Below are 27,906 nucleotides of genomic sequence, written 5' to 3'. Positions count from 1 at the left end.
ACCTGAATGGGCTTAGGATCAAGCCTAACCACACCCTCTCTGGTCCAACCCCAGAATGCCCCTTTCCCAAGCCTTATGCCAGTTTATGATTTGCTTTGTCCCATCTGAGCTCAGATAGAGGAGATATGTTGACATATCTCTCTGACTGTGTCAAAGATGAGGGATTTAATCTGGTTTAGTCTGATTGTGCCAGGAACCTCCCAGGTCAACTGGATATTCACTAGATTCCAACCCTCTCATCCCAGCAGATCTTGCTATAGGATTGATGTGTTATTTGAAGAACTTTTTCCTCTTTCAGACTAATGCAGAACTGCTCTTATAACAAACAAACAAAATAGTTTAGTAATAGCTCTGATAATACAACGTAGCTGACAGTCTTTCAGCTTCGCAGCAGACAATGCTGCCGGTTGATAGAGGCAGAGAGGATGGGCAAGATGTTGCAATGGAGGATATAAAAGAGGAGAAGTGAAGGTTGCTCTGTACTGATTGCTACAGAACTGTGTCTTCACAAACACCACAACCTGTCAGAGGAATCGCCGAAAGCATAGCAGCTGCAGGTACTGTGACATTTTAAGCTTGTATAACTTGTTTTGCCACGAAACCTTAAACTTGGGTGAAAAGGGCAAAAGATTGCTATCTATAAATGTGAAAAAAGCAACGTTGCAAGTGTCAGATATTTCTTGTGCTTATAACGGAAGAGCAGGATTTAATTTGCTTATTAAAAGTGCATAAACAATTGGCAACAGTGCCTTCATTTGTCAAGTAGATAATGCTAGGCAAGGATATAGGGTGACCAGAATGCCTTGGGCATTATAAGTAGAAAGGTGAAACTTCAAATGAACAAAGATAGATAGATGATAGATGGATAGACAGATAGAGTGCTTTATCTGGGGGGATGCAGGGGGATTCTAGGTAAGGGCTGACAGTCCCCACTGCAGCTCCCCGGATAAACATATGTGCCAAATAGGACCAAACAGCTATTTATGATCTGCAACATACTGCTTTTCAAACTCCCACTAGCCTCTCAACACAATTTCTCAAACGACTTGAGAGGCTGTTGCTGTTCAGTAGATTGCAAAATACAAGGACCTTGAGCTCACTGAACCAACTGCAAGGCTCTGTGTACCCTACTTCTCCATGCTGCACCCATGAAGCAAGGTGAGGCAAGGTGCCTCAGGCGGCAGGATCCGCAGGGCAGCAGAACCCAACGTAGATCTTTATTTTCCCTTTGATCCTGATGTAGATCTTCACTCACCCCTTCTTCCCTGGTGGGGGGTGGGGGTGCCATTTTGTGGTTTGCATCAGGTGCAAAAATGTCTCAGGCTGGCCCTGGCTGCAACTGCAAAGAAGAAAGTGTCTCTAACTTACCATATGGATCATCCACACCGTGTAGGTTCTCTGTGCTACCACCAGAGGTTGCTGGTAATTGCCAATAAATAACATGGAAGTCTTGCCATATGGCTCAGGTCAACTACATTCTTCATGCACACAGCAGGCAGAAACCAAGACAGTTATTTTCAGGCGGTTTTCAAAGGATGTGGTAACACATATGGCTGCACGTTGCATCACCAAACAAAAGAAAGATTTTATAGGCCGAATTGCTGCTATCAAGATGAATGTATTGCCAAAGATGTTGTTTTTGTTCCAAACACTTCAGGTTTTGGACAGAACGGAGTGCTTTCAGAAGTGGCAGAGAGACATTTCTAAATTTGTCTGGCAGGGCAAAAAGCCCAGAATTAAGTTTAAGATATTAACCGATACGAAAGAAAGAGGGGGCTTTGCCCTGCCAGATTTAAAGTTGTACTATGAGGCCGCAGCGTTCTGCTGGCTAAAAGACTGGCTACTTCTTGAAGACACTGACGTGTTGGATTTGGAAGGGTTTAACAATGCTTTTGGATGGCATGCATACTTATGGTACGACAAGGTTAAAGCAAATAAGGCCTTTAAGAACCATATTGTCAGAAAATCACTGTTTAATGTCTGGACAAAATATAAAGACTTGCTGGAAAATAAAACTCCAAGGTGGCTTTCACCTTTGGAAGCTAAGGCCCGAAAAAGACCCAATATGGAGGCTAAATGGCCTAAATATTGGGAAATATTAGAAAAAGATGGAGACAATTGGAAATTGCAGAGTTTGGAGAAAATGAAGGATAAAGTGCGAGACTGGTTACATTACGCTCAGATTAAAGAAGTTTTTAAAAATGACAAGAAACTAGGGTTCCAGGTGGAGAAATCGAAACTAGAAACAGAATTGTTAGAACCAAAGACTAAGGTACTTTCAAGGATGTATAACTTGCTGTTAAAATGGAATACACAAGATGAAATGGTTAAATCGGCTATGATAAGGTGGGCACAGGACATCGGGTATAATATCATGTTTGAGGACTGGGAAAGGTTGTGGAGTACTGGATTGAATTTTACTGCATGCAATGCTTTGAAAGAAAATGTAATGAAAATGATATATAGATGGTATATGACCCCAGTCAAACTTGCAAAAATTTACCACCTGTCTGATAATAAGTGTTGGAAATGTAAAGAGAGTGAAGGAACATTCTTCCACCTCTGGTGGACCTGCCCTAAAGTGAAGGCATTCTGGGAAATGATTTATAATGAACTGAAAAAGGTATTTAAGTATACCTTCACAAAGAAACCAGAGGCCTTTCTTTTGGGTATTGTCGGCCAAGGGGTGGTAAAGAAGGACCGGACATTTTTTATGTATGCAACAACAGCAGCAAGGATACCACCTGCAAAGCACTGGAAAGCTCAAGATCTACCCACACTGGAAGAATGGCAGATGCAACTGATAGACTACATGGAACTGGCTGAGATGACCGGCAGAATTCGTGACCTGGGAGAAGAGAAGATGGAGGAGGATTGGAAGAAATTTAAGAATTATTTACAAAAACATTGCAATTTGAGTGAATGCTAAGCAGGATGCTAGATCATAAATAATTGAGCACCACTAACTTAGACGACTTAAGAAAATAAGTGAGATTGAGAAAATATAACTCTTTCTGAGAACTATAAGATTATAAATATATAGAAGGGATACAAGAATGTAAATAAGATAATAAATTGCTGGTAAAAAGTTATAACGATGAAAGTGGGAGCGGGAGATGTGAGGAAGTCCAAAAAAAAATGTGAAAGTATGTTAAGATATTTGTTATATTGCCTGTTACATTTATTCTTATTGTAAACTCCAACAAACATTTAAAAAAAAAAAAAAACAAAAGAAAGATTTTAACTGCTTCAGAACCTCCTTGATGAACTTAATGCGCTGTAATTCTATGTATTACAGACCAGGTATGTTCCTTCACCTCTCTTAAGGTATACTGCATTGAACTTACAATTTTTTTTATTTTATTTGTTTTATTTATGCTTTTCAGAATTATAAATTTTACTAATTTTACAATTATTTTAACATTTCAAAACTTGACTTCCTTCCCCTTCTTTCTGTGGTTCCTTAAATTTATTTTTAATATCTTCTGCATATCCAAATTAACTCAATTTGCTTTTTTATTCATCTTCTTTAAATATACAGTAGTACCTGTTTACAAACTTAATCCGTTCTGGAAGTCCGTTCTTAAAGCGAAACCATTCTTAAACCGAGGAGCGCTTTCTCTAATGAGGCCTCCCACTGCCGGTACCCTTCCACCGTTCGGATTGCATTCTTGGACCAAGGTAAAGTTCTCAAACCAAGACACTATTTCCAGTTTTGCGGAGTTTGTAAACCAAATCGTTCTTAAACTGAACTGTTCTTAAACCGAGGTACCACTGTATACTCATAAAACTGCAGGTTATTGCAATAACCCTGCCAATGTTCTTATCTGTTTACAATTTATCTGTAAACCCTCAATAAACCATTTCCATTCTTTTATAAAAAGTTTGTTGTCTTGATTTCTTATTCTTCCAGTAAGTTTCTGTATATTCCATACGTTCTTGTATCCATTCTTCCTTTGTTGGAAATGTACTTGCAATTTATTAAGAACATACAAATTGCAGACACAGCACATAATATTTCATTGGGGCTGCAAACTTAAAAAATTGTTTGGGAGAATATCCCACTGAACACAGCTAGCCTTTCTTCCTTGTTAACATACAGAGAATTGGGCCCTAAGGCACCAATATTGCCAAGTTATGTGTGGTAACAAATCTAGAGTTCAATGAGGTTTACAGAACATTGGGTTAGGTGTCATATACAGAGCGCATGGATTGATTGGGAATGTATGGGGTGGGGTTATTTTTTATCCAGTTGCATGAATGCTTTAGCATCTAACGTTGGGACAAACTAATGAAAATGCTATTTTTGTGGGAAAGAAAGAAACACTTCTTTTGTCAGAGCAATGATGTGTCCTGTCTATTGCATTTTTCACAGGTTGCAGTAATGGACTCCCTCTCAGTAGCCAACGGCAGCTTTCTTCTAGATCTTTACAAAAAGCTGATCCAATCATCCGAAGGCAATATTTTCTTTTCTCCTTGGAGCATCACATCTGTTCTAGCCATGGTCCACATGGGAGCAAGAGGTAGAACTGCCAGCCAGATGGCTGAGGTAGGCTCTTGAATTTGTCTGCAACCACTGCACATTTCAATCTTGCACATAGTTTGGAGATATAATACAGTGGTACCTTGGTTCTCAAACTTAATCCATTCTGGGAGTCCGTTCGACTCCCGAAACCATTAAAAAACCAAGGTGCGGCTTCCAATTGGCTGCAGGAGCTTCCTGCACTCAAGCGGAAACTGTGTTGAATATTCAGCGTCCAAAAAACATTCACAAACCGGAAGACTTACTTCCAGGTTTGCAGCGTTCGGGAGCTGACTTGTTTAACAACTAAGCCGTTCGGGAACCAAAGTACCACTGTACAATAAATGCTGTTGCTACATACGGCATCTGTTAAAGTGCTTTATTGCAACGTTGTGTCCCCGGAGGTTATTGGACTACAACTACCATCTTCCTTAACCATTGATTAAGTTTTGGGGGGTTGATGGGTTTTGTAGGCCAGCAGAATCTGGGGACCCAAGATTGAAGAACACTGATCTGAAGAACATTGTTGTGTACACGAACAGGAGGAAGATGGGAAACCAGATAACCAACTGATACTAATAATGTCAACATGCATGTGCAAACAAATCCACAGCTTAGCCATAGAAGAAAATGAAACTATAATTTGAAATTGTCAGAATTAAAACTACGATTTGAGAAAAACATTTCAGTGTTGAAAACAAGCTGGTCGTAATCTTGAATGCCATGTAAATATTTTATCAATCTAGGTTCAATTGCTGAATTACTAAGAAATTATTGTATGTATCTGTTTTATGTAATTATCTTAAAAATAAATCTTTACAACTCTGCTTACAGGTGCTTCGTTTCAATGCATCATCAGAAGAGTCTGAAAGGCCTTCACAGGTAATATCATTCTATAACAGGTTTGGCAATCCTAAACACTCTGGAAGTAAGTTATGTTGCCTTCCATGGGATTTACTGGTAAGGCAGCAGTCCTATGAAATTTACAACCCCTCCAATATTTGTGTTTTTGTACACTTTGAAGAGCTGCATTGCAAAATTTGGAGATGTGGACATTTTGAAGGATAGCTGTGTTCAGGTTAGTATATTGGTTGGAGAAGTAGGAGTTAGGTAGCTTCTCATTAAAATGCAAATAAAATTAAATTTCTCTATCTTCTTCTTTGGCGATCACTTGTAACTGAGTAAGATTGTCTCCCATGAACGCAGTCTTAGCATAAGATTACCAGATATTTTCCCAATGACTCTGGGGACACTTTTCAACTTCAGTCAAATTCAGTGGATTTTGTCAGGGGACTGATCTGTAAATCCGGGGACTGTTCCCGGGAAATGGGGATGTCTGGTAACCTTATCTTAGCAGTGATTCCGTAAGTGACTGTGGAGGCCAATTCTGGATCCACATGTCCTTCCACAGTAGGGACATAGGTTTCTGGGCGGGAGCTGATCACGGTGAGGGTTTGCCAAATGTGCCTTCTTCTTAGCATGTTTCTCCCTTGCATCCTGAGTTGGAGTGTCTTCAAAGCCCATGACACCTTTGGTAAAGGCTGTTCTCCAATTGGAGTGCTCGCAGGCCAGTGTTTCCCAATTGTCGGTGTTTATATTACATTTTTTTTAAAAATTGCCTTGAGTGAGTCCTTAAACCTCTTTTGTTGACCACCAGCATTGCGCTTTCCATTTTAAAGTTTGGAATGAAATAGTTATTTTGGAAGATGATAATCAGGCATCCGCACAACATGACCAGTCCAAGTAGAACATAATATATAACATAGCAACATAACATAACATAACATAACATAACATAACATAACATAACATAACATAACATAACATAACAACATAACATAACATGTTAATTAGATCATAATATAAATTATTGCTTTGAGCATGCTAAAGTTTAGTCATTTTCCAAAGAAGGATGGAAGAAAAAAGCTAAACTCTGGGCAGCAACTAGTTTTGCATGATTGTCATTTTACAAAACAACAACAAATAAACCTATGGTCACATAAAGCATCCTCAATAAACACACGAGATGTAACCGGCTGTGTTCTTAGATAAATAAGGTAGATAAATTTGTATCAAATTTCAACAGAAATAACTCATAAAGTTCAACAAACGAACAAAGCAGAAGACCCAGTGGATCAGATCATTCTCTAGTCAGTTCATGCATAAATAAGGTCCATCCGTGTAATGGTCTCTATTCCACCTGTCTGTTCATAAAGTCCAAACAATCCACATGAAAGGTTGTTACAGTTCCACAAAATCCTTTCACAGAGTCTAGACAAGGATTTCCGGAATATTGGCCTTGTTTCGCCGTCCTGGGCTTCATCAGTAGTTAAAGCAAATATATGCTATTACAAGACAGTGGATCTTATGGCATAGTAGTAGCTGTGGTACATTCAATTTTCCCCTGGCAATCCCCCCCCCCAACTAAACTGCTACAGTCATATCTTGGATCTCAAACACCTTGGCTCCTGAACAAATCAGTTCCTGAACAATCAAAACCCAGAAGTGAGTGTTTCTGTTTTTGAATGTTCTTTTGGAAGCAGAACATTCAACGGGGCTTCCACAGCTTCCGACTGGCTGCAGGATCCTCCTGCAGCCAATCAGAAGCCGTGCTTTGGTTTCCAAACATTTTGGAAGTCAAATGGACTTCCGGAACGGATTCTGTTTGACTTCCAAGAATGGTTATCTACCTATGCAGTACCATCGACTCTAATGCAACTGAGATTTTTATATGCAATGGTGTCTCCCTGTAAAGGAACCAGGACTCAGTAAAGATGAAACCATCAACAGTCAATTCCAGGAACTGATTTCTAAAATCAACCAACCTAATAACACCTACCTGCTGAAAACTGCTAATAGAGTATATGGAGAAAAGACTTTCGATTTTAACAGCGTGAGTATTTTATACTAAGCCGCCATGTTTCATTTGAAAATAGTTACATATATAAAAATATAGTTCTAATCACAAAGATTACTTCCACATAGCATAATTAGATAATATGGTGTTAAGAAAAACTGAAAGTGTTGTATGCGGTATATGATGCAATAATACTGAACTAGAGGGTGATCATTATTAAATTTAATATACATTTTATTTTGTGGTGCTTATTTCTAGATCTGTTTTTCACAGTAATAATTTCACGACCCCAATTTAAACATTTACTTTTATTCAACATGTTTGTATCCTGCCTTTCTTACAAGGATCTCAGGATGATATATATGGATTTATTCGTTTTTTGTGTTTACAACCATTCTGTAAAATAGGTTGGGCTTTCCAAAGACAATGAGTAACAGCCACAAATGAGTCCGGATTCTAACCTGGGTTTCCACTGCAGTCTGATATCCTGCTCTGTGGTGAATGTGGATTAAAAAATGTTGCACACCACCCCAATCTCTGAGCGGTGTGAGATTCTGGAATTCCAGGGGTTGTGTTACCTTTGGAAATGAGGCACTGCACAGACTGTGGCGTCTTTATGATATATGGTTTATTTACGCATATTGCAACCTTAGCCTAAAATGGAGGGGTTCACAGCATCAACACCCCATGGGCATAGCTGTCAACGTTTCCCTTTTTTTAAGGGAAATTCCCTTATTCCGAATAGGATTCCTTCCAAGAAAAGGGAAAAGTTGACAGCTACACCTATGGGTCATGTTTTTCTCATAGCCGCAACCTTAGACATTTTGGTTTCTCTTCAGATTGTATAAAACTTCTGCCTTAAATTCAAACAGAAATCAAACATTGGTCTTGTCTCTCCGCATTCTCTCAGCTTGCTGGTTTATATCTGGCCCACATCACTGCAGACTCTCAGCTCTCATCTTTGTCTTTTTCTACCAGCCAGTTGAGGGACAGGGGTGGGCACCCATTTGCTGCCTCACCCAAATCCACTTCCTTTGTTCCCCCAATGACCCATCACCCAGGCTATCACCTTAATAGAAAGCTGTCTTCTATTTTGACACTTTCTGGATCCAGGGGTTAGAAGGTTCTCTGCATGCAACCTACCTCCCCCTTCCCCCTTCCCCCAAAAAGAGAGAAACTCATAACAATTTATATTTTTGCCCTTATAATTTTCAGGAGTACCTTCAGCTCACTAAGAAGTACTACCATGCAGAACTACAACCGGTTGATTTTTTGAATGCTGCAGAACAAGTCAGAGACCAGATCAACGTTTGGGTTGAAAAACAAACTGACAGTAAGCTTATTTATTCAGCCACTGCAGACTGTAATTCCAAGTATTACTCTACTGAATGCTCAGTTCCAGACCTTTCCTTGAGTCTTAATGTCTTTAGAACCACTTAGGGAGTCAAGGGAATACAGTGGTACATCGGGTTAAGTACTTAATTTGTTCTGGAGGTCCGTTCTTAACCTGAAGCACCACTTTAGCTAATGGGGCCTCCTGCTGCTGCCGCACCGCCAGAGCACGATTTCTGTTCTCATCCTGAAGCAAAGTTCTTAACCCAAGGTACTATTTCTGGGTTAGCGGAGTCTGTAACCTGAAGCGTATGTAACCTGAAGCGTATGTAACCTGAGGTACCACTGTAAACCCTAAGCTACAAGAAAAGCAGAGAAAACAGTTTTGAAGTTAATTAAAGATTTACAAAATCTACTGTATCTCCAGGCTTGAAAACTGGATTCTGATTTCTATAGAGGGATACAATGACCCAGTTCTGGTACCCTGAAAATGCTTCATCACCTCTAGCCAGCATGTCCAATGGTCAGGGATGATATGTGTTTTAATCTTAAACATCTGGAGGATACCCTTGTTGAGCGTTATGAGAAAGGGCTATAGCGAATTTTGGGTTGGTCCCAGGGCTGTCTTAAGCATATGCAGCACCAGGGTGCAAAGATCCGCCCGATGCCCCCCCCCCCCCAGGTTTCCCAGTCCCAGGCGTACAGGAGGGCAGAGCCAGCCAGCCGCCTCAGTGTCTCGCTGGCTCTGTTGCCCCCGAACTCGCGGAGCAGAGCCGTGCGCAGCAGAAGAGCCCACAGTGGTGCTCCAACTGACAAGTGGGCTCTTCCCCGGACTCTCGGTCTGGCGCCCCTGAGAGCCCAGCGTCCAGGTGCCCCACACCCCTAGCGCCTATGGGTAAGACGGCCCTGGTTTGTCCACCCCCATCTCCTCTGATGCACCTGTGAGATCAGAGGCTTGCACTTCCAATTGGGATTAACCGTGGGTTAGTGTGTTATCCAAACCCTGAACCATGGTTAATCTTAACTATAGTCAGCTGAAACAAGTCAGCTTCAAAAAGTGCAATTTATGTTTCAATTAAAGATCTCTGCTTGTCTGAGTTTAGTTGATACAGCAAGTTGCAGTAATCTAAATAAAAGCTTCTTAACTCCTCCTTGGAGGTACACCGGGGGCAAGGGAAGTGCATGAAACTGAGGTTTGCTAAAGCTAGTTCTACATCCAAATCATCCCATTTGTACAGGAAACCATGTGCAATTCCAATGTAAATGTATTTGAGGAACTGACACATTTTTCTGAGTTTTGAAAAAAAGAAGAAGTGACTTTCTGGGCATAATGTGCAATCCCTAGCTGCTTAAATATTGAAATCCATTTGTTCTATTTAGTTTCTCCCTGTAATGGCTTAATAATTGGTTCCCATCATGCTAGCTGCTTCCCCTTTACAGCTCCAAGTAATATTCATGCAGGTGAATCAGCCAGCTAGAGCCTGGGTCTGGGAAAAGCAAGGTTCTTTAATGACAGAAATTCACTTTTCCATTTCACCTGAAGAACCCACAAGCCATGGGGAAAGCAGTCGTGAGATTTATAGCAGAACTGAGAAAAAGTTCAGATGAGCGACTCCTAGGCTTGACTCAGAACAACAGCATTCCTTTTAGAGCCATATCCTATTTGTATAGCAACACTGGGATGCCAATACATTAACAGCACCCTTCTGTTTTCCAAAAGACAAAATCAAGAATCTTCTGCCTAAAGATTCGGTTGGTGCTCAAACAGCACTGGTCATAGTAAATGCCATTTACTTCAAAGGAAAGTGGGAGAAAAGATTTGAGAAAGCAAACACTACTGAGAAGCCTTTCAGACTGAGTAAGGTACGCATGTGTTAATAAAATAAAAGGTGTGTTTTTCCATGAATATGACACATTCTGCTGGTATCAATTCTCTGTAAAATTATTCAGAGCTCTGTGCACAAGGAAAACCACTAAATGTTTATATTAAGAAAGAGAATTGTGGGTTTATTCTTGGTTTGAAAGTGTTGTTGTTAATTGAGTGTATCTCTTGAAAAGCTACAGTGCAATTCTAAACATGTCTATCCAGAAGTAAGTCCTACTGATTTCAATGAGGGCTTGCTCCCAGGTAAAGCGTGTTTTAGATTGTGGCTTTATTCTTATTAATCTTACAAAGTTGCTACTGTAATGAATTCTGCTTAAATCTGGCATTGTGACTTATGCCTACCTTAATTGCTACTAATATGATGGTGAAACTTGGTTGGGGGGGAATAAACATGTGATGATATAGCACTCTGAATTAAAGTGGCCAGGAGCAAAGTAAAATATAGTGAAACAAGTAGGATTCAAACACAGAAGGACTGTGCACCAGCAGATGCTCTCATTGCTATCCAAAGAATTACCAGCGCAGCAGAAAACCCTGATGTCACCCACTCAACCGCACTCCCTCTGCACCTTTTGGACTAATCTAAAGCCACCTCAGATTGCCCAGGGCTAGATCTACATCGCCCTGTTTAATGTAATTAGAATAATACCAGGTACATCATTCTAAAACAGGGCATACTTGTAAATCAAAGTGTTTCTTACCTTTGTCCCCCCCCCCCCATCAAAACACTGTTTCCCTACTGCTGCTTGTTCTGTAGTGCCACCTGGTGTCCCATTTTTAATAAAACATTATGAACATAAAAAAGTAGAGTGTCATGTGTCCAAATACGTTAGGAAAACCATTCCTTAACGTTAAAAACCATGTGTGTAGATCTGCCCCAGGTTTGGATACGAGTGCTTGTTTTTAGCTTTTCAGTGCTGCCCCCTGGTGGAAACAACACTATTCCATTGTTCCCATTCTCATAACAACCGCCCCCCCCCCAAGAAAAGTAATGAGGGGTGGGGGGGGGGAGTTGCCTGTGTTTGAGAGAGAAAGGCCCTTTATTTAGCTTTAATGCTTCAAGCTTCTTGTTCTCTGACACATCTGAATGGCAGTTCATTTCAGTTGGGAAAAGGATCGCATGTGTTTTTTATTACAGACCCAGTCAAAGCCTGTGCAAATGATGTTTCTAAAAGGTACATTGCCAACCTTCTACATTGATATCCTGAGGGTTCGTATTCTTGAGCTCCCATATGAGAACAATGATGTCAGTATGTTCATCATGCTTCCAGACGACATCGAAGATGAGTCAACTGGTCTGGAAATGGTAAAACACTTGCTTTCATGTCTCCAGAGACTGTTAGACATTTCATTTCATCCCTAAATAAATCAGGGGTGGGGAAATCTGTGAGCCTCCAAAATGTTCCTGGACAACATTTGGACAGAGATGATGGGGTGGGGGGGGGGTTGTAGTTCACTAGCACATAGAGGACCACAATTTCCTCAGCCCTGATTTATATAAACAGAGATAGATGCACAAAACATTGTCTGATTTTTCCCGCATTGTCACATCCACCTCCATACATTTAAAGCACATGACTTTGAGGCATTCTCAAAGTAAAGGAAGGATTGAACTCTGATTAATAAGAGTACGCACAGAGGCTTCAACCAGCAAGACTCTGGGAAGGGTGCATATAATAATATTTATCTCCACCCTCCAGCCCATGTCGTTTTATTCACAAAAGAACTTTTCACAGAGTGTTCGTAAGAACCAATCAGATTTCTTCTGAGCATTTCAACAAACCCCACGTGGGGACAAAGTCAGATCAAAAGAAATTCTTTTAACTACAAAGACTACTCTGAGCATGCATACATAATCTGAGAATAAATAAAAGAGGACTAGAGAAACTCCGGAGATCACAAACAGGAGTAAACAGGAGAGGATGGAAGGATGGCAAGGAGATAGGCATCTTTATCACCTTCCTGTGAAACTATTTCCAGACCCTAAGATCAACATCCTGAGATTAACATATTGGAAAGGCTACTTCAAAGAAGCTGCCCACTATCTTCCACAGCCCAGGATGCATGATGCATCAACTGGCACCTGGCTGTGTACATGACTTGTCAAGCCAGAGAAATGGAACAGGGGTGCAGAGGTGTGGATTGATCAAAAAACATATCAAAATAGTTTAAACCCAGTCAACGCAATGCTTTCATTGCTGACACAGATGGCTTACTCTATTGTTATAATTCCTCATAGCAATCCCACCTGATCACTACATGACTTCCCCCAAAGGATCCTGGGAACTGCAGGTTATTCCCCAAAGAGCAACAGTTCCCTGCACTCTTAATGAACGACAGTTCCCAGGTTTCTTTGGGGGGAGCCATGTGCTTTAAATGTAAAGTGTGAATGTGATGGAGCCTTATAAACCACAGGCTAGCCCAAGTCCACGAAAGTACAATTTTTTGCTTGTTTACTCAGAAGTAACTCCCATTGTGATCAGTGGGGCTTAATCTCAAGTGCATACAATTGTACCTTGGATCCCAAACGCCCTGGAACTCGGATCTTTTGGCTCCCAAATGTCGCAAACCCAGAAGTGATTGTTCTGGTTTGCGAATGTTCTTTTGGAAGCCGAATGTCCAACGGGGCTTCTGTGGCTTCTGATTGGCTGCAGGAGCTTCCCGCAGCCAATCAGAAGCTGTGCTTTGGTTTGCGAATGTTTTGGAAGTCGAACGGACTTCTGGAATGGATTCCATTCGACTTCCAAGGTACAACTGTATATGAGTCAGCATAGAAGGGCTTGTTGCATTGTGAGCAAAATAATCACCTAATTTTAAAAGAAAAAAGAGAAAATAACATGCAGTAACCTTATGTATTTAGCAGCAACAGAGTGGGTTGCAGGTACAGTGGCCAGATTTGGGGGTGGATGGGGGTGGTGAAAGCACTATGGGCCCCTAAAACTTGGAAGTGCCTTTTCTTTTTCCCCCTCAAAAATTTTATTGATTTTCCAAAATTTCTAAACAAACAAACAAACATAAATCCTAACTGTAATTATTCCACTCTTAATAACATTTTTACGTGACTGCCTCAAATCCCCCTGGTTGAGTTTAAATATATATCATTGTAACAGTTTTCCAAAACAAATTTCTCATAAAATTTACTTAATCAATTAACGTCTTACTTTCTTTTCATATTAAATTTAAACATGTTATTCTATAACATCACATATTTAAATCCTAAGCCTATCTGGTGTTTGCAAGTATTTCTATTTAAATTATCTTAGCATATTTAACCAAATAGTCTTTGAATTTCCTCCATTCCTCCTGGTACTCCTCCTCCTTCTGGTTGCAGACTCTTCCGGTTAGGTTGGCTAGCTCCGAAAAGTCCATCATCTTCATCTGGCATTCCTCCAGTGTTGGCACTTCTTGTGTTTTCCAGTTCTTGGCTAACAAAATTCTAGCTGCAGTTGTGGCATACAAAAACAATCTAACATCTTTCTTGGGCAATTCCAAACCTGTTGTTCCAAGAAGAAAGGCCTCTGGTTTCTTAATAAATGTATATTTCAACATTTTTTTCAATTCATTATAAATCTTCTCCCAGAAGTCTTTCACCTTGGGGCAGGTCCACCACATATGATAAAAGGTACCTTCTTTTTCTTTACATTTCCAACATAGATTATCACTATTGTGATATATCTTTGCTAATTTTACAGGGGTTATATACCATCTATACATCATTTTCATAATATTTTCCTTTAACACTGTACATGTTGGGAAAGAAACATTCTGCACAGAAACAGTAAAGATGTTTGTACCTTTAAGAACAGTTTTTGTGAGCTCTGGGCTCATTGGTTGCAGCTGGCCATGGCTACAAAAGGAGAAAAGCTGCAGTTTGAACTCTGCCTGCAGGAAAAACACCCACAAGCTTTGCTGTTTGTTGTTTTGAAATAAAGTCCTTATTTGATTTGGTTTTACACCGGTCTTGTGGTGTCACAGTCTTCTGTCATCTGCCACCAGTGGAAAATCCCCCTCTAACAGTACATGCAGTGAACTTGACCCCTTTCCTCCACAACCTTTCCCAGTCTTCAAACATTATTTTATGTCCCACATCACTTGCCTTTTCTCCTTGCATCACATTCCCTAGCAAAGTAAACAGCAGGCTTTGTTTCGAAAGCCCTCATAACTTTGTGGTGAGAAGAGTTACTGGTTGTAGGGTTGTTGTTTTTAAGAGTCACTTTTGTTTTCATTTTGCTGTCTAACTTGCTTTATTATACGACCACAGCTGGAAAAAGAACTAACATATGAGAGATTGTCGATATGGACGAGTTCGGATATGATGCAGAAAAGGAAGGTGGAGCTTCACTTACCAAGGATCAAACTGGAAGAGAGTTTCGACCTCAAGTCCACCCTAAGCAGTATGGGGATGAAGGATGCTTTCATTCCAGGCCAAGCTAACTTCTTGGGAATGTCAAAAAAAGGCGACTTGGCTTTGTCAGAGGTGTATCACAAGTCCTTTGTGGAGATCAATGAAGAGGGCACTGAGGCAGCAGCTGCCTCAGCAGCCACCATTGTAATAAGGTCATCTCAGAAGCCCATAAAATTCGAAGCAAACCATCCTTTTATCTTCTTTATCAAGCACAAGGCAACAAAAAACACCCTCTTCTTGGGCAGATTCTCTTCTCCATAGAATGTGGTTGCCAATGTAATGAACCTACCAGTACCTCCCATGGTAAACACACCCTCAAAAATAAAAAATGCATAAGAGAACTTCTTGCCCTTCCTCCCAAGTTAATGTTGACACTGGATTTGCCTCTCTTTCTCTCCTCTGCCAACAGCCCTTTTGTCATGCCACACGCCCCATGGCAGCCATTTTGTGATTGGCACCATAGCAGTTTCTCAAAATTCCAAATGTCCCCATTGGTCCAAAAAGGTTGGACCAATCTGAATATAAATGCTTAAGAGCAGGCTGAAATGCCATAGGCCTCACATTTAGGCCTAATGCTGTTTTAGGCATAACCTATATAAGCTTTTCTGCCTTCCTTCTGTTGCCCAAATCTGTCTCTGTACATGGCAAGAGTGTGCAGCATAACATTCTTAATTCTTCTCTAAATGCCAGTCATCATTGTCTGTAAAACATGCATTTTAAATCAATAAATTTATTTTTGAAAATTACTGTACTTTTCCGTGTATTGGATGAGCTTTTCTTCAGATAAAAGAATCTCTCAAATTGGGGGTCGTCTTATACATGGGTAGTGCTGAGTGGGGACATGGGATTGGTCGCTGGCACGGAGCATTTCAGCGGCCATTTTGGCTGATTATTGGTTGCTGCATCAAGGGCTGCTCTTAATTTGGTGCTGCCTCGTCAACTGGGCAGGCGATTTGCTGTTGCTTTCGGCATGCGGGCAGAAGATTTTCTTCTGCGGTGTGAGTGGTTGTTTTCGTTGTTCCGGTGGGTGAGTGTTTATCGTTAAACCCCCTCTCCCGAAACAACTCAAAAACTGTGGGCAATGGGCAATGGCCCTCCAAAAAAGCTCAACAACTTTGGCAATCCTCCAATCCTCCCCCAAAAAAGCTCAACAATTCTGGGCAATCTCCCCCAATTTTTTAAATTTTGAGTCCACCAAAAAAAGGGGCATCTTATACATGGGGGCGTGTTATACACGAAAAAATGTGGTATGTTTCCACTATGCAAAACAATAGTATTTTAAAAGCTCTTATCTTCTCTCCCTGTGCTACATGACACGGAGTGCAGCCCACTTCAATTAAAATAATTGACAACACTCCTATTTATTTATTTTATATATTCATCATCTCACCAGCTGATTAGTAGAAAGCTAGAGCAATTAGATGGAACATGTTCCAAACTGGAGGATATATTACAGACCAGTTGAGACACTATGCTGCACTTGGGAATGCATGCAAAATCCAGAAGCTTGTGGGAGAAAGTCCTTTGGCAAGTTGTAATTGACTCGAGTCTCAAGAAATGGTTCATGTTCCTATACGTATTTTCTTCAAGCGTCGTGATCTGAGTTCTCCTTCTGCATCACTGATAGGCACATTCTGGTACTTCTGATTCCTCACGGCTTGCTTGCATTTCAGGCATTAGAAGTTTGTCCTCTGCATTTATGTACAAACTGTCCATTATGCTTAATCTTACTCAGTTGCAACACAGCATCACCAGGGTCAGAATCCTAACTGGTTCCCATCCTCGTTTCCCAATAGCAATGGTCTTAGAAACTATAGCAGGATCTCCTTCTCAGGCCTCAACGTGGTTCTAACAGGGCATCATAATCTCACGCAGGTAGTCTGACCTTTGTTTTAAGCATCGTAATTGTGTGTATTGGGCAACAAATTGAAGGCATAAATATCATTTATTGCCCAGGTTCCCCACATGGTTAACAAAAATCTGGTCACTTTCAGTAGATCAAAGTGTCCCACAGTGCTTTCATTTGAAGAGATGGGACTCCTTCAACATTCCTCATAATTCTCATAAACACACTCTTATGGGCATGACACCCAAATCCCAACACTTCTCCGGAATAGTCCACAGTTTAATCACCACATACCCAGAGATTCCTCTGAACTGTACAAGCTTACCCAGCCTTTCCGGAGAATATTGCAGTCCTCAAAAAATCAGACTGGATGTTCCCATCCTTCACCCAGTATGCCCAGGAAAAAGATATTTCAACACTCACTATTGCCAGAAGGATTCAAACCTGCATATCTGTATCATACACCTCAAAGAAGCTGATCTCAGCCGAAGGTCATAGTGGTTCATTGGTTTACAGAAGTACGTGTATCGTCTCTTTTTTCAGGTTGTATTTTCTAGGGATCAATTCCATTTGTTGGGAGACATTCGTGTTCGTAGAATAACCCTAGCTCCCCGCACACACAACCTCTCTCACCACCAAGGAAATGCAATAAATCAGTGTTATGTATTGGGCTTAACACATTTTATGTTTCAAAGCGCGTTCTAACAAATCATAGAAGTGTTGGTAGACTAACATTCTAATGGCAAGTACAGTCATACCTCGGGTTGAAGTACCTTCGGGATAAGTATTTTCGGGTTGCGAGCTGCGGTGACCTGGAAGTAACAAGCATGTTACTTCCGGGTTTGCCGCTCACGCATGCGCAGACGGTCAAAATGACATCACACGCATGCGCGGAAGCGGCGAATCGTGAATCGCGCACGTGCGGACGTGGGTTGAGTTCGCTTCTGGATGCGAACGGGGCTCCGGAACGGATCCCGTTCGCATCCAGAGGTACCACAGTAAGCGCATGCTCTTTGAACTGTCAAACTGTCAACGGTCAGTTCATGCTGGGGACTACTATGGTGTTGTCCAGTCAGTTTGGTTCTTGTATTCCTATGAGTGAGCTGTTGTCACTGACAAATGTTGAATAAACTTAGTTGAGGAAATTATACTGCCTTGGGCTTCTGACTTTTTCCGAACATTTAACTATCAGCGTATAGAAAGAGGATCTATCCAAGCGACGCCGACACTAAGTAAAAGAATATGAGCTTTACCCTATAAACTGCATTGTTTGTATTAATATCAGGCTCCCCGGGTTTGCGCAGCTAGGCGCCGCTACTCGGGAGTAAGCCTGCGGGGATTACTTCTGCCGCGCCAACAACCAACCGGAGCAGGGCGCAATTGCGCTTTCGGAGCGCCACCTTCCTGCTCCGAGGAAAAAGCAGGCGGCGATGGGGAAAAAGGCGTGCCGCCCGGCAAAGGCAACGGGCAGCGGCTTCGTTTCCTCCTCTTGGGCATGTGCGAGCCGTTCTGCACATGCTCAGTGGCAATGGAAGCCGGCAGCAAACTTGGGGGGCTCGAGCCTGCGGCTCCTCCCCCCCCCCCGCCTCGCCACCCTATTAGGTTCCTGGAGAGCGGCTGAGTCAGGGGCTGAGTCACAGGAAGGAGCGCCTCCCCTGGCAGGACGGGATGGTTTTGTACCTCCTACTCGGGTTTCCCGTCGCCAGTCGGTGCCTCTCTTTGCTCGCAGCCGGAGCCCTTCCTGCGATCCGTGCGTAACAGCCGCGCGCATTTCTCCCGGTACAGTCCTCTTCTCTTTGGGGTGCCATTTGTACCTGTTGCGTGTCTTTTAAAGGAAAGGCGTGGGTCCTGATGTTGTCTGGGGCTTCCTTTGTTGAGGAAGTAATTAATCTGGGAGGGTCTCAGGGTGTTGTCACCTGTGGGACATGCACTTCTGTGCACACTTCTGTCCTTTGAACAGCTGCACGACACAGGCAGAAATTTAATAGCTGCGGCTTTCCATACTGTGTTTCCCTACCAAAGTTGTTGAGCTTTTTTTAGGATTGAAGTTGCTGAGCATTTTTTTTTTTAAGGATTTTAGAAGGGGCCGAATTAAACCCCTAACCAGACTTTGGACATGCCTGCCCTAATTTTGGTAGGAGTTTTGAAAGATTTGTACATCTTAGTGCCAGTAGTCACAATATAGTTGTAAAAGCATCAAACAGGACTTCATGCAAGCTTGATCCCGTTCAGGACACGGTTTATCAAACATAGACTTAATTGCGAAAGTCAGGCTATTATAGCTGTTGGCTTGCTAACTTAATTCTGCGACCTGAGGCTTTAATAGTCCTGTTTTTGAGGCTAGAATTATGCAGTGGGGAGGGACAACAGGCGCTCAAATGATGCTTTCCCTCCATTTCTTTTTACAGTGGTATCTCGGGTTACATACACTTCAGGTTACATACGCTACAGGTTACAGACTCCGCTAACCCAGAAATAGTAGCTCGGGTTAAGAACTTTGCTTCAGGATGAGAACAGAAATAGTGCAGCGGCGGCAGCACGGCAGCAGCAGGAGGCCCCATTAGCTAAAGTGGTGCTTCAGGTTAAGAACAGTTTCAGGTTAAGAACAGATCTCCGGGATGAATTAAGTACTTAACCCGAGGTACCACTGTATGTCCCAAAGGGGGTAATGTGGCATATAAGATGCAATAGACTTTTAATTTAAAGCTGATCTTCTTAGAAATCAAGTGAGGGCAAATGTTACTCTCCTCCTGGGCATTTTTGCATATTACTGTCTGCTGGCCATTGCTTTCATCTAAAGAAATGTAGCATGTGATTGACAGATCCTCTGTGGGCTGCAGCCTCCCCCACACCAGAAAACGGTGGGTGGGTGGCATTTTGGAGAGCATGAACATGTTCCAGCATGGGAATTACAGGTTGATATGTATTTGGATACGTGTGGGATCTGAAAACAAATTCTTAGGTTTGGTTTTTTTCTTGTAAAAGTGACCTCCGAGCGGACAAATTGGATGACTGTCTTCTCTGTGCTTCTTTTGTAGGTTATAAGACATGGACTGCCTCACTGCAGCAAACAGTGCCTTTGCCCTCAATCTGTTCAAGAAGCTAAGTCAAAATGATAATACAGCGAACGTGTTTTTTTCTCCGTTGAGCATTTCTTCTGCTTTGACGATGGTTTCTCTGGGTGCAGCAGGGAACACTGCAGCCCAAATGGCAAAGGTATATCCAGATAATTACTATTAAGGGGAGCGGGGAGCTTGAGTTTTGACTCTTAAATGAGGCATGCATGGTGCATCTTTTTCTCTGTAGCAGGTCAGGCTGAAATATGCATTTACAGTATTTCACTCTCTTGTTTGCTGAAAGGCATGGATTTTTCAACTAATACAGTTTTTAAGGAGTACGTAGATAAATGTATTTAAATTACTGTACTTAACATTATCCGTTAACCATTTATCATCTTACAGGTGCTGTCTGTGACCAACGACGTCGAGTTTCACCAGGGATACGAGAAACTTATTTCTGAAATCAACAAGCCAGACACCAAGTACTTGCTTAGGCTAGCCAACAGGCTCTTTGGAGAAACATCCTATGAGTTTATTTCAGTAAGTTACATGGTTTACAAATATGTTAGAGAACAGGAAGTGGTGGTCTCTGTTCAGATAGTGAACTGTGTTCTGTCGCAGATCAGAAACGCAGCTAAGCACTCACTATCCCTTCTGTACTTTCCAGTAAAACCTTCTATCAAACTGAAAGGGACATTTGAATTAGCAGCAGTGATCAGCTTGAGTCCAGGTGGCAGGTTGTGCCAGCCAATCTACTTGGTGGATAGATTCATTTCTTTCTCTTTTTCCATGTCCTTACTTGGCACCAGGACATTAGCTGGGATAATAATAATAATAATAATAATAATAATGATAGTAATACTATTTATTATTTATACCCTGCCCATATGGCTGGGTTTCCCCAGGCACTCTATGCAGCTCCCAGCAGAACATTAAAACAGAAGAAAACTACAAACATTAAAAACTTCCCTAGGTCTGCCTTCAGATGTTTCTAAAAGTCATATAGTTGTTTATTTCCTTGACATCTGATGGGAGGGCGTTCCAAAGGGCAGATGCCATTACCGAGAAGGCTGTCTGCCTGGTTCCCTGTAACCTCACTTCTCACAGGGAGGGAACCACCAGAAGGCCCTCAGCGTCCAGGCTGAACGATGGGGGTGGAGATGCTCCTTCAACTATACAGAGCCGAGGCTTTTTAGGGCTTTAAAGGTCAGCTCCAACACTTTTGACTTGTGCATGGAAACACACTGGGAACCAATGTAGGTCTTTCAGGACGGGTGTTATACTGTCTCGTCGGCCACTCTGAAGATGCACCTCTTTACCCTATGGCCTATGTGTTTTCAGGACCCAGGCCATTGCTGTGACTTTTTAATATATGTAATACGTACAGAATTTTGAATTGTTGTAATCTGCCATGGGACCTGGAAGGCAAAGTCCCCCAGCGTTTGCACAAAGAGTTCACAGACCAGCACTGCTGCATTTCCCCATCTGTTTATGGGCCTTTGAATCCAGGCCATTATAGAGAAGTGTGTGTTAATTTTATGGCATGCTTGTGAGCTTCCAGGGACAGAATGTTAGACTAAGAGGAGCTTTTGCTAGATCAAGCCAAGATGATAATTACATTAAAAAAACAACTGTAATACAACAGGTAGTTGGCACTTTCCAAAGAGTAACCAAATTTGGAGACAAATAAGTATGGCTTACGTAACGTTTTTTCCTCCATAGAGGAATGGAAGGAAAAAACGCCACATTGGAATTCATTATCCGCCTGCATTGAGCAGGATTGATACAGGGGCAAATCTTGGTAAGCATTTAGCATCCTGCATAAGGACCTTTCATGTAGGACTCTCATATATAAGAATAGGACAAGGATTGCTATGTGTATTCTTGAGCAAAAGAAGTTTGTTTGGGTCAGGTTCAGTTTATCTGTTTTGGCTGATAGGAATCTATTACACATGCCATGAGCTTTTTCTTATCAACTGAAGTTAAATTAAGCATCTGCATACGTGTTTCACATCTTTTAGTATATGAAAATGGAATAAACATCCTTCTCTCCCCCTCTTTTCTGTGGGACAAAACCTGAATGAAATCAAAGTTTGTGTGTATATGATATATACAGATCCATATATAGCTTTTAATTCTGAAACATATTTGTTTAAGTCATTCATAGACTCCAGCCAGAAATTCTATCGAGCAGGTCTAGAGAAACTAGACTTCATTAAAGCATCAGAGGATTCCAGGAAATACATTAATAATTGGGTGGAAGAACAGACAGCAAGTGAGTAGCAAATTCTTGGGCTTCCATATTGTCTGAGCTTCACCACTTAAAATATGAGTTTGTGTCTAAAAAATATGTACTTATTAAAACACTCTTTAATCCCTTTTCAAGGTAAAATCCAAAATCTGCTCGCCCCAGAACTAATTGACTCCAGTACAAGGCTGGTCTTGGTGAATGCTATCTATTTCAAGGGAAACTGGGCAAATCAGTTCCGCAAAGATCACACTGAGGAAAAGCCATTCAAAATTAGCAAGGTATGAGGTGGGAAATAATGTGAAGCACATCACTGAGCACACAGTCTTTATCGTTTTGATTAAATTACATACATTGTGATATTTGGAGTGTTCCCTCCTTCTGTTTTTTTCTTTCATCAGTTGACCAGCACGGATTTCCCTTCCCACCATGTCCTAAGGACATTCTTTTGCAGAGACAACAGAGGATGAACAGTAAACAAGATGCAGAGCAGCTCAAGCAATGCAATAGAGCAATAGAAAAGATTATACAGTGGTACCCCGCAAGACGAACGCCTCGCAAGACGGAAAACCCGCTAGACGAAAGGGTTTTCCGTTTTGGAGGCGCTTCGCAAAACGAATTTCCCTATGGGCTTGCTTCGCAAGACGAAAGCCCATAGGGAAATCTCCGGGACAGCGGGGAAGCGCAGCGCGTCTTCCCCACTGTCCTCGGACCTCCTCCCCCCGCCCGGCATCGGAACGAAGCTCCGATGCCGGGCGGGGGGGACGCCTCCTCCCCCCCCCCGCCCGGCATCGGAACGAAGCTCCGATGCGGGGGGGGAACGCCTCCTCCCCCCCGCCCGGCATCGGAACGAAGCTCCGATGCCGGGCGGGGGGGGGGGAATGCCTCCTCCCGCCGCCCGGCATCGGAGCTTCGTTCCGATGCCGGGCGGGGGGGAAATGCCTCCTCCCCCCGCCCGGCATCGGAGCTTCGTTCCGATGCCGGGCGGGGGGGGGGAAATGCCTCCTCCCGCCGCCCGGCATCGGAACGAAGCTCCGATGCTGGGCGGGGGGGAACGCCTCCTCCCCCCCGCCCGGCATCGGAACGAAGCTCCGATGCCGGGCGGGGGGGGGGAAATGCCTCCTCCCCCCCCGCCCGGCATCGGAACGAAGCTCCGATGCCGGGCAGGGGGGGGGGAAATGCCTCCTCCCGCCGCCCGGCATCGGAACAAAGCTCCGATGCCGGGCGGGGGGGGGGGGGAAACGCCTCCTCCCGCCGCCCGGCATCGGAACAAAGCTCCGATGCCGGGCGGGGGGGGAACGCCTCCCCCCAGCATCGGAACGAAGCTCCGATGCGGGGGGGACACCTTCTCCAGCCGCCCGGCATCGGATGGCTTTCCTGAAGACTTGGGGTGGGAGGAGGGTTTTCCTTCCCACCGCCAACATTCAGAATGCTGTTCTGAATGTTGGCGGTGGGGAGGAAAAACCCTCCTCCCACGCAAGCCCCGGGAACAGAGGGAAAGCGCTGCGCGCCTTCCCCTCTGTTCCCGTACCTGTCCTGAAGGCTTGCGGTGGGGAGAAAAGCCCTTCTCCGCACCGCCAGCCTGGCAAGCGGTTTCCCTAGGAACGCATTAATTGATTTTCAATGCATTCCTATGGGAAACTGTGCATCGCAAGACGAAAAACTCGCAAGAAGAAAAAACTTGCGGAACGAATTAATTTCGTCTTGCGAGGCACCACTGTATGCTTAAAACGAAATTCTTCTCCATTTGCAGAATGAAAGCAAACCGGTGCAGATGATGTTCAAGAAAGCTAAATTCAACATGACATGGATATCGGAACTTCGCACCAAAATTATCGAGATTCCTTATGTTGATAACGAGCTCAGCATGATCATCCTGCTTCCTGATGAGATTGCAGATAATTCTACAGGCCTGGAAAAGGTGAGGCATTGTTGCTGAGAATAAAACCATCTAAATTCTTGCCCATAAAAATTGCCCTTGTTGGTACATGACGAGAGCATTCTAGCTTCCAGCTTCTACATGATTCTTCCAAGTGCCCAGTGTAACTTATTATATTGTTGGCATCTGTCTCGAGAGACAATGGAGTGTGCCTCCAGGGGTGAAGTCAAACCACCATGCCAGCAGCGCCGAAATGACCTCCCTGGGGTCAGTGCCAAATTTACGTATAAGCTAAACAAGCTATAGCTTAGGGTCCCACTCTTTTGGGGCCCCCAAAAAAATGTAAAGGAAAAAACTAGATGTACATTTCCAAAATATAAGATAAAAAACAAATAAAATAAAACCTACACACAGCAACAGTGTTTTGTGTTGTATAGGCTCCTATAATGTAAGTAATGGGTCCTGCCTGCCAGCCTGCTCCCTAAAATATCACTGGTTTGCTCATTTCTATATATATGGTGCCTGCATTCTGCATGTGCAAATGGCTTTAGATACCTTTTAGGTCCATTACTATACTGTATAATAGTTTGGAGAATTTTCTTAATTCAGCTAAAATATAGGTATACAATTTATAAACATTGTTCAACATGCTGACAGCTTCTAGGAGCCACAGGTGAGAGCTGAGTACAGGGTGGGGAGAACCAAAGGTGGATAAATTACCCCAGAAGGAGCAATATATGTGTAATATAGCTGTTTATATTTCTATAAGCATAGTTAAGTCTGCCAGTGTTCTGTCTTATTCAGAAAGATGGAAGGCATAAAAGCAAGTTGAGCAGAAAGGAATTCTACCCGGACAGACAGGGCAATTGTGAAACAAGTTTGTTTAAGTGATGTACATGGAGTCATTTGAGTCACTGTGAATCCAGTGAAAATGGTTTGATGTAAGAAATGTGAGGATTTTTATATGCAGCCAGGATTTCCTTTTTTCCTTGAATGCCTTGTGTTTGTCTTATTTTAGCTGGAGAGAGAAATGACCTATGAGAAACTGAAGGATTGGATTAACCCTGAGAAGATGGACCTAACTGAAGTTCAGCTGTCTCTACCCAAATTTAAACTGGAGGAAAAATACGACCTGAAGCCTGTTCTGAGCAGCATGGGAATGGCTGAGGCGTTTGACCCAAGCAAGGCAGATTTCTCCAGGATGTCTCCCAACAATGACTTGGTTTTGTCTGAGGTTGTTCACAAATCCTTTGTAGAGGTAAACGAAGAGGGAACTGAGGCCGCTGCTGCTACTGCTGCTGTAATGACTAAGCGGTGTGCTAGGATTGTGCCCTGTGTCACAGCCGACCATCCCTTTCTCTTCTTCATTCGGCACAACAAAACACAAAGCCTTCTCTTCTATGGTAGGTTTTGCTCTCCCTGAAGCAAGCTAACTTCTCAGGAATGTCAAAGAAAAGTGACTTGGCTTTGTCAGAGGTGTATCACAAGTCCTTTGTGGAGAGCAATGAAGAGGGCATTGAGGCAGCAGCTGCCTCAGCAGCCACCGTTGCAATAAGGTCATCTCAGCATCCCATAAAATTAGAAGCAAACCACCCTTTCATCTTCAAGGCAACAAAAAGCACTTTCTTCGTTGGCAGATTCTCTTCGTCATAGAATAGGGTTGCCAGTGCAGTGAACCCACTGGTACCTCCCATGGTAAACACACTCTCAAAAATAAAAAATGCATAAGACAACTTCCTGCCAAGTTAATGTTGACACCAGCTTTGCCTCTCTTTCTCTCCTCTGCCAACAGCCATTTTGTGTCATGCCACACGCCCCATGGCAGCCATTTTGTGACTGGCGCCCATAGCAGTTTCTCAAAATTCCAAATTTCCTCAATGTTCCAAAAAGGTTGGCAATCTGAATATAAATGCTTAGGAGCAGGCTGTAATACCACAGGCATCACATTGAGGCCTAATGCTGTTTTAGACATTATCTCTATAAGCTTTTCTGCCTTCCTTCTGTTGCCCAAATCTGTCTCTGTACACAAGTGTGCAGCATCACATTCTTAATTCTCTAAATGCCAGTCATCATTGTCTATAAAACATGCATTTTAAAGCAATAAATGTAGTTTTGAAAATTATATTTCCACTGTGCAAAACAGTAGTTTTTTTAAAGCTCTTGTCTTCTCTCCCTGTGCCACATGACACGGAGTGCAGCCCACTTGCATTGAAATAATTGACAACACTCTATTTATTTATTTTATATATTCATCATCTCACCAGCTGGTTAGTACAAAGAAAGAGCAATTAGACAGAACCTGTTCCAAACTGGAGGATATATTCCGGACCAGTTGGGATAGTATGGGAAATGCATGCAAAATCCAGAGGCTTCTGGGAGAACGTCCTTTGACAAGTTCTAATTGAGTCAAGTCTCTGCTCTGCAGAAATGGTTCATGTTCCTATACGTGTTTTCTTCAAGCATCGTGCTCTGAGTTCTCCTTCTGCATCACTGATAGGCACATTCTGGTACTTCTGATTCCTCATGGTTCGCTTGCATTTCAGGCATTAGAAGTTTGCCCTCTGCATTTATGCACCAGCTGTCCGTTATGCTTAACCTTACTCAGTTGCAACACAGCATCACCAGGGTCAGAATCCTAACTGGTAACCGTCCTCGTTTCCCAATAGCAATGGTCTTAGAAACTATAGCAGGATCTCCTTCTCAGGCCTCAACATGGTTCTAACAGGGCATGATAATCTCAGCCAGGTAGTCTGACTTTTGTTTTAGGCATCGGAATTGTGTGTATTGGGCAACAAATTGAAGGCATGAATATCGTTTATTACCCAGGTTCCCCACATGATTAACAACAATCTGGTCACCTTCAGTAGATCAAATAGTGTCCCACAGTGCTTTCATTTGAAGAGATGGGACTCCTTCAACACTCCTCATAAACACACTCTTATGGGCAGGACACCCAAATCCCAACACTTCTCCGGAATAGTCCACAGATTAATCACCACATACCCAGAGATTCCTCTGAACTGTACAAGCTTACCCAATCTTTCCGGAGAATATTGCAGTCATCAAAAAATCAGACTGGATGTTCCCATCCTTCACCCAGCATGTCCGTAAAAAAAAAACAACACTCACCATGGCCAGAAAGATTCAAGCCTGCATATCTATATCATACACCTCAAAGTGATCTCACCCTAAGATCATTGTGGTTCCTTGGTTGACAGAAGTACGTGTGTCGTCTCTTTTTTCAGGTTGTATTTGTTGCTGGACATTCGTGTTGGTGGGATAACCTTAGGCTCCCCGCACACACAACCTCTCTCACTACCAAGGAAATGCAATAAATCAGTGTTATGTATTGGGTTTAACACATTTTATGTTACAAGGCACGTTCTAACCAATCGTATAGTGTTGGTAGACGAACGCAGAGCTGTCAACCTTCCCTTTTTTGGTGGGAAATTCCCTTATTCCAGCACCATTTCCCGCTGCTATCCAGGATTGTTAGATATGCCGTAGACTGTCCCAGGGACAGGTGAAGCTGCTGATCCTTTATTTTCGAGGCTGCCGATCCCTTATTTTCAAATCTGAAAGTTGACAGCTATGGACGAACGTTCTAATGGCAAGTAAGCGCATGCTCTTTCAACTGTCAACGGTCAGTTCATGCTGGGGACTATTATGGTGTTGTCCAGTCAGTTTGGTTCTTGTGTTCCTATGAGTGAGCTGTTGTCACTGACAAATGTTGAATAAACTTAGTTGAGGAACTTATACTGCCTTGGGCTTCTGACTTTTCCCAAACATTTAACTATCAGCGAATAGAAAGAGAATCTATCCAAGCTGACACACAGTAAAAGAATATAAACTTTACCCTATGACTGCATTGTT

At 42.6% G+C, this 27,906-nt stretch overlaps 1 protein-coding gene across 1 annotated transcript in view; it reads left to right on the top strand.

Moving 5' to 3' along the window:
• LOC308481838 (uncharacterized protein) overlaps positions 1 to 26,155 on the top strand; it is a 39,622-nt gene extending 13,467 nt beyond the window's left edge. Inside the window, exons 10-24 of the mRNA XM_081014547.1 lie at positions 3,299 to 3,303; positions 3,523 to 3,681; positions 4,376 to 4,549; positions 5,357 to 5,404; positions 7,278 to 7,415; positions 8,595 to 8,712; positions 10,432 to 10,574; positions 11,735 to 11,902; positions 14,858 to 15,259; positions 19,893 to 20,063; positions 20,309 to 20,446; positions 22,064 to 22,181; positions 22,293 to 22,435; positions 23,908 to 24,075; positions 25,052 to 26,155. Coding sequence (XP_080870673.1) covers positions 3,299 to 3,303; positions 3,523 to 3,681; positions 4,376 to 4,549; positions 5,357 to 5,404; positions 7,278 to 7,415; positions 8,595 to 8,712; positions 10,432 to 10,574; positions 11,735 to 11,902; positions 14,858 to 15,259; positions 19,893 to 20,063; positions 20,309 to 20,446; positions 22,064 to 22,181; positions 22,293 to 22,435; positions 23,908 to 24,075; positions 25,052 to 25,456 — 2,498 coding nt within the window. The 3' untranslated portion in view covers positions 25,457 to 26,155. The remainder of the gene's footprint in view (positions 1 to 3,298; positions 3,304 to 3,522; positions 3,682 to 4,375; positions 4,550 to 5,356; positions 5,405 to 7,277; positions 7,416 to 8,594; positions 8,713 to 10,431; positions 10,575 to 11,734; positions 11,903 to 14,857; positions 15,260 to 19,892; positions 20,064 to 20,308; positions 20,447 to 22,063; positions 22,182 to 22,292; positions 22,436 to 23,907; positions 24,076 to 25,051) is intronic.
• Positions 26,156 to 27,906: the final 1,751 nt, after the last annotated feature.

The sequence above is a fragment of the Podarcis pityusensis genome (assembly GCF_964106645.2).
Source record: "Podarcis pityusensis genome assembly, chromosome: 7".
NCBI lineage: Eukaryota > Metazoa > Chordata > Lepidosauria > Squamata > Lacertidae > Podarcis > Podarcis pityusensis.
This window is presented reverse-complemented; position numbering and strand designations above follow the sequence as displayed.